This window comes from Geotrypetes seraphini, chromosome 11 (assembly GCF_902459505.1).
Source record: "Geotrypetes seraphini chromosome 11, aGeoSer1.1, whole genome shotgun sequence".
NCBI classification, from domain to species: domain Eukaryota; kingdom Metazoa; phylum Chordata; class Amphibia; order Gymnophiona; family Dermophiidae; genus Geotrypetes; species Geotrypetes seraphini.
This window is the reverse complement of record NC_047094.1, coordinates 107933831-107945431: the sequence shown is the minus strand read 5'-3', so window position 1 is coordinate 107945431 and position 11601 is coordinate 107933831. Positions and strand designations below refer to the sequence as shown.

Genomic DNA, 11601 nt, shown 5'->3' with positions numbered 1-11601 from the left:
AAAAAACCCCACTGGCTGCCATGGATTTTTTTTTTTAAAATACCTGAATATTCAGCACTGGTACAGGCTCTGGGATATTGGTGCTGAATATTTGGAAATCTGGTGACTCTAGACATGATCTGATGCCCTTACAATTCAGCACTGGTTTCCGGATAGCTCCAGACAAGTTAGAACAGCTAAACTGAGCCACTGGAATCAACTGCCCCACCTCAGCTTTAGAAAAGCAATAAAAACATACCTAAGGCCGATAGTTTACAAATGTGTCACATTAGGATAAAAACTTATATTGATAAATCTTGCACTGTAACTGTGTCAGATTTAACCTGTAAACTGCATATTATGTATATTGGTATTAGATCTCAAGTACTGCATTTGTAAGTGTCAAGTAAGGATAAAACTTGCATTGAAAAACCTTGTACTGGAACTATGGTAAATTGTAACCTGTAACCTGTATACTATGAGGGGCATAATCAAAACTTTAAAATGTCCAGAAACCTGCCTAAGTCGGCACTTGGGCGTGTGTCCAGGGCTTAAAGGGTCATGTTGGGAGGTGTGTTATGGGTAGGAATCTGACAGGCTTTCACATGGATGTCCTGAAGCTTTTCTAGGACATCCTAGGTGAAACGTACACACTGGGACTTAGACCAAAGTAAAACAGGTCTAAGTCCCCCAAAGATGACCAAACTGACAAGATAACCACTGGAGAGTTTAAGGCAAGACCCTCTCCCACCAACCAGAGATGGGGGGGAAAAACAGTACAATGAGTGCTTGCCATCAGCTGATCACGGCAGAGGAATTCCCATCAGCTGCTGGCTCAGGTGATGGGGATTCCCCTTGCCAGGATTAGCTAAGCCGTGGAACACTACACCCCTTCCTCTGATATCCCCCCAAACAATCTCCCCCAGTATCCCCCACATCCCCAAACATTTTTAGACCCCCCCCCAACAACATCCATGGACCCTCTCTAACATTCCTCCCCTACTTCACCCAACATTGTTGGACCCCCCTCCCACATCTCCAGACCCTCTCCCTAAACCTGCCAATGACAGATCAACAGGAGGGAAGCCCACTCCCTCCTGCCTACAGAGCCACGTGCTGCAAATAACGGGCCTTCCCCCTCTCAATGCATCTTGGGATGCAGTAGGAGGAGCCTAAGGCCCTGATTGACTCAAAATGTGTTCTTTTAAATAAATATGGTTCTGTTCCAATCGGTCACTCCATCAGGATGAAAGAAGAGTACAAGGCCATCTCTTTAGTCTTGGAAAAGATAAATTACCAAGGACATCAATGGGTGATTTGTGTAGACTTGAAGATGATTAATTTTCTTCTTGATCAACAAAGTGGTGGTTGGAGGACAAAATGAATCAATGAACCTTTGGTAGCATGAGAGAGAATCATACTGCCACCACTACATATAAAGCTAGGCCTAATGAAACAATTTGAAAAGGCTTTGAATAAAGATGGTTCATGCATTGAATACAGAGCGGATATGTTACCTGGACTTTCAATGGAAAAACTGATGGCAGGAATTTTCGATGGTCCAAAGATCAGACAACTTATAAATGACCCACATTTCATAGCATCAATGAATGAAATCGAATTATGTGCCTGGTCTTCATTTGTTCCTATGAAAAACTTTCTTGGCAACATGAAGGTAGACAACTACACACAATTAGTAGAGGATATGCTCTTTCATTTCAATAGGTTGGCTGTAACATGAGTGTTAAAGTCCATTATCTGCACAGTCACTTAGCAAACCTTGTTGACTTAAGCGAAGAGCAAGGTAAAAGATTTCACCAAGACATAAAAACAATAGAAGCCAGGTACCAGGGAAGATGGGATGCACACATGACGGCAGACTATTATTGGAATCTTATGCGGGATTGTCTTGGCAGATCCCCCATCTTGGAAGTCTTACTAAAGGAGCTTCTTGTGTGTGGAATGACTGGAAAGTTTGTATCATAAACTTGTGTTTTTGGTATGACATAAGTAGATTTTCATGTTGTACACTTTTCTTTTAATTTTTAATATGTTTCCTCTAGAGCAGACCGATATAAAAATCGACTACTCCTTGTCATAACAGGGGTAGCTATGCAGATGATTACTCGTAATTGGAAAAATTATGATCGCCTTTGTTTTCCTTTTTGGTGGGTAAATTTATGTTTAACCTACAGATATGAGAAAATATATGCTGATATGTTGGGACATAGTAATCTATTCAAACTGGTTTGGAACCAATTGACACCTTTTATTACCACGTTATAATTGTCTTTATCTTCAATGTTTGGGGCTATGCACACACATCCAGGGCGGGAGGGGGATGGATATCTCTTTGATTCGTTTTAATCTTTGATTGAATAGATTGGAAGAGATAAGGTTGAGGATATATTCTTCTGTATGGTTATTGAATGAACATAAGTGCTTACTTTATGATTCATATTTATATACTGTTCTGCACTTTTTGTTATCTTTGAAAATGAATAAAGAATTATTTTAAAAAAATGTTTCCTTCAAGGTTAAGATATTAATTTTAACCCTATATTAATGAAGTGGGGACATTGGATCATCTAATTTTTTATTGCCCCTGCATTAGGAATTTTTGGAATTCAATTTGGTCTCAAATAAATTGCTTATTGGAAAATCATGTGGAAATATCATATGATACTGTTCTGTTCGGTATGTCTATGAGGAAAAAAAGTCAATTATCAGCACATAACAATAAGCTTTTGATGATAATGACGGGTGTTGCTATGCAACATATTACTAACAACTGGAAAAATTATAGTAATCTCAATTATACGTTTTGGTGGAATTCCCTGTGTCATATTTACAAGATGGAAAGAGCAATTGCAATACAGAAAGGAAGTTATAAAAATTTTTTAAAGATATGGAGACCGATGGTTGATTTTTGTAGTGAATAGGCATCATTTTTCTTTGATAATATATATAGGGGGCTGGGGAGATTGGAAGATAAGATGTAGCAAAATTGAAATTTTGAAGGAATATGATAGTTTTAATGATTGTATAGAAAGATGGGAGGGGGGAGGGTTTTTAATTAATCTACATATTAAGAATATAATGTATGATGTTCAAGTGTTATACGATAGTATTTCATGTTGTTATTTTGTGCACTTGATGTAAGTTTGAAAAAGAATAAAGAAATTAAAAAAAAAAATAAAATATCATGATTTTTTAAAATGGCCGAGCAGAGGGAAGAGCAGTATATGGCACACATTCTGTACCTCTAAATCTAGAGCTGATAGGAGACAACTGATGCCATTTTTGGAATCAGCAGGTCAAATATACCCAGAAAGCACCAAAATGAGTGTTGGCCAGTAACTGGCTCTCTGGACCACCCTGGCATTACCTGGATAGCACTGAGGCAGTCAGACATGATATTTCTATGGAATTATCACTCATTGGGCCTGATGATTGCTAGTTGTACAGGTAAGAAGTGTTGTTACCTGAATAATTAGCTTTGAATATTGAGCCCATCTGTCTTTAGAATATAAACCATGTAGGGGTTTTTTTTGGCTTGATTTTGCAATCTAGCAAATCTTTTAAGTAATGATATTAATAGTGTGTAATTTGAAATAAGATTGCTACAGTAAGTAACTATGTATGTTTCAGAAAGCACCCGCCACCTTTCACCCTGCTAGCAAAGCCAGATCTATGGGAAAGATTTTGATTGACCAGGGTCACTAGGGATGATCTGTGCTAGTGCTTTTCAGTTGTATTGGGCCCTGGAGAGAATGAGATTCTTTGCAAACTAATCTAATATGTTTTTTAGCCCAAAAAGATATTATATATTGAGCACAAGCTTTTAGAGCCAAACAAATTCCTAACATTCTATTTTGATAAGAACATAAGAATAGCCTTACTGGATCAGACCATTGGTCCATTTAGCCCGTCCATCTAGCCCGTCATCATGGAGGCCAATCCAAGTCACAAGTACCTGGCAAAAACCCAATTAGTAGCAGCATTCCATGCTACTGATCCAGGGCATGCAGTGACTTCCCCCATGTCTATCTCAACAGCAGACTATGGACTTTTCCTCCAGGAACTTGTCCAAACCTTTTTTAAAAATTAGTTACATTAACCGCTCTTACCACATCCTCTGGCAACACATTTCAGAGGTTGACTATTCCTTGAGTGAAAAAATATTTCCTCCTATTGGTTTTAAAAGTAGTATTCTGTAACTTCATAAAGTGTCCCCTATTCTTTATAAATCTTGATGCAGTAAAAAATCGATCCACTTGTACCCGTTCTACACCACTCAGCATTTTATAGACTTCAATCATATCTCCCCAAAGCCATCTCTTTTCCAAGCTGAAGAGCCCTAACCTCTTTAGTCTTTCCTCACATGAGAGATGTTCCATCCACTTTATCATCTTGTTTGTTCTTCTTTGAACCTTTTCTAGTGCCGTTATATCTTTTTTGAGATAAGGAGACCAGAACTGAGTGCAATACTCAAGGTGAGGTTGCGTCATTGAATGATACAGAGGCATTATAACATTCTTGGTCTTGTTTACCATCCCTTTTAAAAAAAAATAATTCCTAGCATCTTATTTGCTTTTTTGTCCATTGCCGCACATTGGGCGGAAAGTTTCAGCTTATTGTCTACGGTGACACCCAGGTCTTTTTCTTGAGCGCTGATCCCTGAGGTGGATTCTGGCATCCTGTAACTACGATTTCAATTATTCTTCCCATTGCATTTGTCCACATTCAATTTCATCTGCCATTTGGCTGCCCAGTCTTCTAATTTCCTGAGATCTTCCTGCAGTTTTTCACAGTCCGCTTGTGTTTTAACAACTTTGAACAGTTTAGTGTCATCTACAAATTGAATCATCTCACTCGTAGTTCCAATTTCCAGATCATGTATAAATAAGTTAAATAGCACCGATTCTAGTACAGATCCCTGCAGCACCCCACTATTTACCCTCCTCCATTGAGAAAAATGGCCATTTAACCCTATCTTCTGTTTTCTGTCTAATAACCAATTCTTAATCCACAATTGAACATTGCCTCCTATCCCATGACTCTTTGATTTTTACTCAGGAGCCTCTCATGAAGAACTTCGTCTAAAGCTTTCTGGAAATCTAGATATACACCACATTAACTGGCTCGCCTTTATCCACATGTTTATTCACACCTTCAAAGAAGTCAAGCAAATTGTCAAATGAAAAGTATTACACAAAAACTGACTGGCTTAATGTTACATATTTCTTCAAGAGGAAAGAAAGAAGAATGACCTGGAAAACACAGATAGGACATACGAGATAAACCATGATGGGGCACTATTTCACACACAAGGTGATAATCTGTATTAATGGGGTAGAGGGGTGATTATTATTTTTGTTTGACTCACCGCATTTGTAGGTGTGTTTAGGGGCAGAGTACCAACTAGAGAATGACACGGTGACAAAATTCATCACCGTTCCCGTCCCCGCGGATAACCGTGGTAAACCATCTTCATGTCATTCTTTAAGGAGAGAGGGAAGAATCAGAGTATGAATGGCCACAACCACTAACCCGCAAGCTTTGCTTTGAAGAATGCTGGGGTATAAGGACTGAGGTTGAAATAGACACTAGAAAATGACATGGGATTATTTCCCGCGGTTATCCGCGGAGACGGGGACGGTGATGAATTTTGTCACCGTGTCATTCTCTACCAACACAAGATAACACGGAAGGAGACGAAACTAACAGGGTTGAGTGGAAACAATTTATTCAATGTCACAAACTGACTCGACACGAGTTGTGTTTTGGCCAAAGGCCTGCATCAGTACTGCGCTGTGTACCAGCTTTTTAAATCTTAAACCTTTGGAGAATTAACATCAGTTTATCACTGGGACCAAGTCATTTTGGAACGACAATTTACATTACATTAGAGATTTCTATTCCGCCAATGCCTTGCGGTTCAAGGCGGATTACAAAAGAATTACTAAAAAGGTATTAAAGAAGATATCTGGTAATTTCAAGAGGAGATGAAGAGTAGATGAGGTTGCTTTGGGAAATTGGGAAGATACTGGGAAGTGGTATTGGAAGTGGGAAAGAGCTAGCAGTATTAAGTCGTTTGCAGGAATTTCTTGAAAAGTAGCATCTTTACTTCTTTTCTGAATATTTTGTAGTCTGGGGTCATAATTAGCAGATTGGAGATTTGGTTGTCGAGTTTTGCTGCTTGTGTGGCTAGGAGGCCATCAAATAGTTTCCAATTTGTGATATCATTGACTAATTCTGTGAATTAGTGCACACCATTGACACATAGATTTATAGAATTACTTAAAGCTTTGTGAAATACAATTTTATTTTCTTAAAGATATTTTTATTTTGCATCAGACTCCGATACTCTCCACCAGAAAAATGAAAAGCGATTGATTCACTTTTGGTTGAGCAATTCTAGGATTCCATGAACATGAATGTTTTCTCCTTCCAGCCTAGGTTGAGGCAACCCGCAGGGATGCTGTCATCTGCCTTCAGTAGACATTACTAGTCGTCATGCCTGTGGTTAGTCGGCACATAAAATGTTGTCTTTGTCAAATTTCCTCAGCTATGGATTTGGATACCAATAATTGTTCATGTACCAAGCCTGAAATGAAAAATAAATATACTTTGTAGCTTGATACACCAAGTAAAACCTCCAGGATTGTGGTGGGAGCCTCGGGAGCTGAAAGATCATTGGAAATGGTTCTGTTCAAGTTTATTTTGTACCGTGTATATCATCTGCATTACATTGCGAAACACTGCTGCTTAGTTCCAGGGTTGGAAGGCAGGGGTTCAGTGAAAACCAGTTTTCTTCAGTTCTGGTTTTTGAATTTGTACCCCCAACAAACTGGCATATTGAGCCCTGCTTCCTCCCTTTTCAGTAGGGGGGACACAATTAGTCAACCCCCCCCCTTTTACAAAACCACAAAAGTGGATTTTAGCGCAGGCCAGCGTAATAAATGTTCTGTGCTGCTCCCAACGCTCATAGAGTTCCTATGAGCGTCGGGAGCAGCGCAGAGCATTCAACGCACCAGCCTGCACTAAAAACCGCTATCGCAGTTTTGTAAAAGACGAGGAGGGAGGCAAAAGAGCTTCCTCAGATTTTACGATGTCATATCCCTGAAGTTGTATGCATATAAATATTAAATTTTATTTCCTTGCATAATACATCTTCAGTGTTTTGTTTTAATAAATTTTTAATATTCCACTTACTAGATTAATTCTGCCTTGGCCAATCAGGTGATAACAAATGTGTAAATATACCCGCTCCTTCACAAAGCCGCGCTAGGGATTTTTAGCGTCGGCCAGCGCGGTAACAGCTCATAGAATTCCTAAGAGCGTGGGAGCTGTTAATGCAGTGGCCGGCGCGTAAAACCCCAGCGCAGCTTTGTAGAGGAGGAGGATAAGGAAGTATTAGGTATAGGCAGCTCAGGTCCAGCAAGGAAGTCTTCATAAACAACCTTTGGCCATAATTGAGGGCCCGATGAAAACAGATGTAAGAATAAGGAGTGAAAGTCAATTTTAGAATGCACTGAACCCTAGAAAATGTCTGAAAGGGGATTTTGGGAATCGATCAAATACAGTAGTGACACTTCAAAAAGGTATGAAGAGGAGAGAGACTTTTATTTTCTTCATATGTTTTTAATAATACAAACTATTTTGAAGCCATTTTAACATTTGAAAACTCACAAGAATAAGTACATGTAAACCTTTGCTCCCATTCTCCCATCTCGCCCACTCCTCCTCCACACACTTTAAATCAGAATGCATCAGTGGTGATGCAAGTCACAACAGTCGGTACAAAACTGACGGGAAATCCCAGCAGGAGGAGAGGGGGAGGGACCTGTGAATGCACATACTCAAGTAGAGAATGATATGGGGACAAAATTTGTCCCTATTCCTGTCCCTGCAGTTAACTGTGGGAAACAGAGGGAAGAATTAGAGTATGAATGGGCTCAGCCACTGACCCTCAGGCATTGAAGAATGCTGGTGGAGGACTGAGGTTGAGATAGACACTAGAGAATGGCAGTCTGTGGTATCCAGAGCAGGTATTGGCATGTCACAATGTCTCATTCCACCAATAAGAGCCAAGCTTATCATTGATGTCACAATAGTTTCATTGCCTTATACATGGCTCAGATAAGAATCAGAGTATGAATGGGCTCAGCCACTGACTCTCAAGCCTTGCATTGAAGAATGCTGGTGTAGAAGGACTGAGGTTGAGATAGACCCTAGAGAATGACAGTCTGTGGTATCCAGAGCAGATACTGTGATCTCATAATGTCTCATTCCACCAATAAAAGCAGAGCTTAGCAGTGATGTCACAATGGCTTCATTATCTTATACTTGGTTCACATAAGAATTGGAGTATGAACAGGCTCAGCCACTGACCCTCAAGTCTTGCATTGAAGAATGCTAGTGTAGAAGGATTCAGGTTGAAATAGACACTAAAGAATGTCATTCTCTCTAGACAGATGCTGATGTCCAGCTTTTCTTTCTTTTTTTTTTCATTCAGCCACAACTCTGACTTACGGTTTTCCTCCCTTCTGGCTGTCCCTCCCCCGAGAATGCAATAAATCTGCTCCCAATCTCATTATCTTCAATTCTCTTGACTTGTGGATGGGAATTTCTAATAAAGGTGAGTTTTCCAATTTTAAAGTCATAGGGATTCCTCATGGAATATCTCCAGGTTTGATTGGTGAGGGACTGAGATCAACCCCTTTCTTCTTCCCATCCAATCGATTGCCAGAGCCTGAAAACGTCCGGAAACCTAGATCAGCTGTATAACCACTATGATCTGCTTCCACATCTGATGTTTCCTCATGTTGTGAGTTCTTTTCTGGCTCTTTGTAACCCAGTGGTGCATCTAAATCTACATTCATGATCTCCATCACTTGAAGTTGATAGATCTTTTCATTGTAATTGATTACAATGACATCACCGGTGGTTAGTAAACACCAAAAAGTCCAACAGGACAGAGAACCCAGGGGTATAAAACAGTACAAAAGGAAGTGGGAACAGACAATGAACACTCCACTGAAGAGCACTGATGTAAAACCAACTTGTTTATTTCATAAAAGGACACACGCAGAAGCTGTGGACCCAACATAGCACTGTGTTTCGGCGTCTGAAGAATGCCTGCATCAGGGGCCACTCTGGCGTATATGTTCACAAATGACAGGTCTGGGATAAAACAAAGCTCGGTCCAACTAACATGCCAGAGTAACTGGTGGTTAGACAGGCAAAGTTTCTCAGAGCATTTTCTAATGCTGCTTTGGGATTGGTGATGTCCAAGAAATCAGGGCTCTGTGGCTGAAACTTAGCATATGTTGCAACTTGCAGGTTAACAGTCTCCACCTGCACCAGGCCACCTTCTTCTAGAAGTAAATTTGGCATCATCCAGTATGGAAGATAACAAATACCCTCATCTGCAACAAACCCCAGCACACCACAATGTGTCATCCTATCTGAATTTTTATTAGTCAGCTTACACAACATAGGGTAAGTTATATTAAGGCAGGGATCTCAAAGTCCCTCCTTGAGGGCCGCAATCCAGTCGGGTTTTCAGGATTTCCCCAATGAATATGCATTGAAAGCAGTGCATGCACATAGATCTCATGCATATTCATTGGGGAAATCCTGAAAACCCGACTGGATTGCGGCCCTCAAGGAGGGACTTTGAGATCCCTGTATTAAGGTGACTGAGCTGATCCAGTGCTGATGGTGGCATAATTATCTTTCCTCCTTTCTCCACATCTGACCTGTCCAGCTTTTCAGCCCCACACATATTGCTTACCTGCATGCCAGCTGCTGTGCAGACTAAGGTCTAGAGAGGACACAAAGTTGGTCTTTTTTGTGACCCCTTCCGACCCACAGTTTGAGAACTGCTTTACTATAGGTATCTACAATTTCTTAAAGAATTATGATAATTTCTGTTGTATGGGGGTTTAACCTGCATCAAGTCAACTTTGATTTCATCTCCAGGAGCACCCTAGGACCCTGCAGTCTACCACTTTCTATTTTGATTTGAGTTGGCCAAGTTGATATGCTTCTCTAACCTTTTCCAGGTCTCTACTGAGTGACTCATTCTTGAACTAAGTTTTCACTCCCTGACTCACAATCATAATAAAGTAATTCTACAATTTTTCCATTCCCTGTTTGACCATCATGAAAATATACAAACTTACACTAATCTTAGGGGCCATCTATACAGTTCACATGTTCTGTTTTGTTGATTCCTTATATGCAATGCTATGGTTCTCTTGAATAATGTATACTTCATTTAAAATTGCTTGGATGTGTCTGATTTATTTCATATTCTATTTGGCAGATGATTTTCCCTGTCTTTATGGCAGCTTTTGTTGTTTAAGCCCTCTTTTTAAAATAAACATATCAATAATTATTTGCTATTTCAAAGAGACCTTGAAAGAAGTCAGGCGGTTTAGCTTATCAGAGCTGAGGGTGGCTAAGAATTTGCCAATCACAACAAAGATCTGACTGTGGCTAATAAAAATAACCTGCGTGTCTCGGGTTCTGTTTATGTGTAGAAAGATTATCCACAATCTCTGGATTTGATATTGCCCATGAGAGAGAGAAGCTTTAGGCTGAGGTTTTGGAAAAAGAATAAAGACTTTATGTAGTCCTGTTATTAACTACTAAGTGGCAATCAAGTACCCTATAGTGGATGATGGCAGCGAAAGACAATTTTTCCCCAGTTAAATCAGTTCTAATGTTTGGAGGTTTTTAAAATCCATTTCTATCCAGGCTCCATTTTGTCGTCTTTTTATTTTTTTAAATTCTCGGAGCTTTGATTTTGATTTTAAAGCAGATCAATATGTGAGATGTACATTCATTTGAAATGCCATGTTTTTAACTCAAAGCAAAAGGACCCCCATCTCATTTTTTACCAATCATCGATAGTGTGCCTTATTGATCAGTAATGCACACTATTTATTGTTTATTTAAAGCTTCTATAGCACTAACTAATGACTACAAAGTCAATTCAGAGAGATTTACAGGAGCAGCTTTGATGGAAAGATGAACATTAACTTCAGTAATGATGGTATAATATGCGAGCTACAATATATGAACTATAGTCAAATAATAATACAACATTGCTGGAGTTATAATTAAAAAACGCCTAGAAATAGTGTTACATATAGAATTAGATTGTTTCTGAGACGTCCAGCATACATATATGCAGTCGAACCTCGGTTTGCGAGTACCGCGGTTTGCGAGTGTTTTGCAAAACGAGCAAAACATTTTGGCAAATCGTGACTCGCAAACCGAGCATTGACTTGATTTGCGAGTCCCCCTGCCTGCGAACCGGCATCGCGTCCGCCCCTCCCTCAAAAGCCTCCCCCCCCCGCGAACCGGCATCGCCTCCCTCGTGAATGCCCGCCCCCTCTGCCCAAACTGAAGGCTTACCCCAATCTGGCATTTGCACGCAGCACCAACCCACAGGAGGTGCCGGTGCCCGAAGAGCTTGCCTCTTCCTGGACTGGGCCTTGAGCATCTACGCATGCTCAAGGCCTTCTGGCTCTTGTTCTCTCCGAGAACCGATTTAGCGTTTACTAAATATTAGCACGCGCTAAATGCAAAGATGCCCGTAGGATA

The 11601-nt window shown here is 40.1% G+C and overlaps 1 protein-coding gene across 1 annotated transcript; it reads right to left on the bottom strand.

The window, feature by feature from the left end:
• Positions 1 to 530: 530 nt before the first annotated feature.
• Positions 531 to 9772, bottom strand: LOC117368867 (ubiquitin recognition factor in ER-associated degradation protein 1-like). The gene is given in 5 exon segments (XM_033962610.1): positions 531 to 614; positions 8518 to 8651; positions 8654 to 8936; positions 9223 to 9503; positions 9685 to 9772. Coding segments are annotated over 5 exon segments (870 nt in total).
• Positions 9773 to 11601: the final 1829 nt, after the last annotated feature.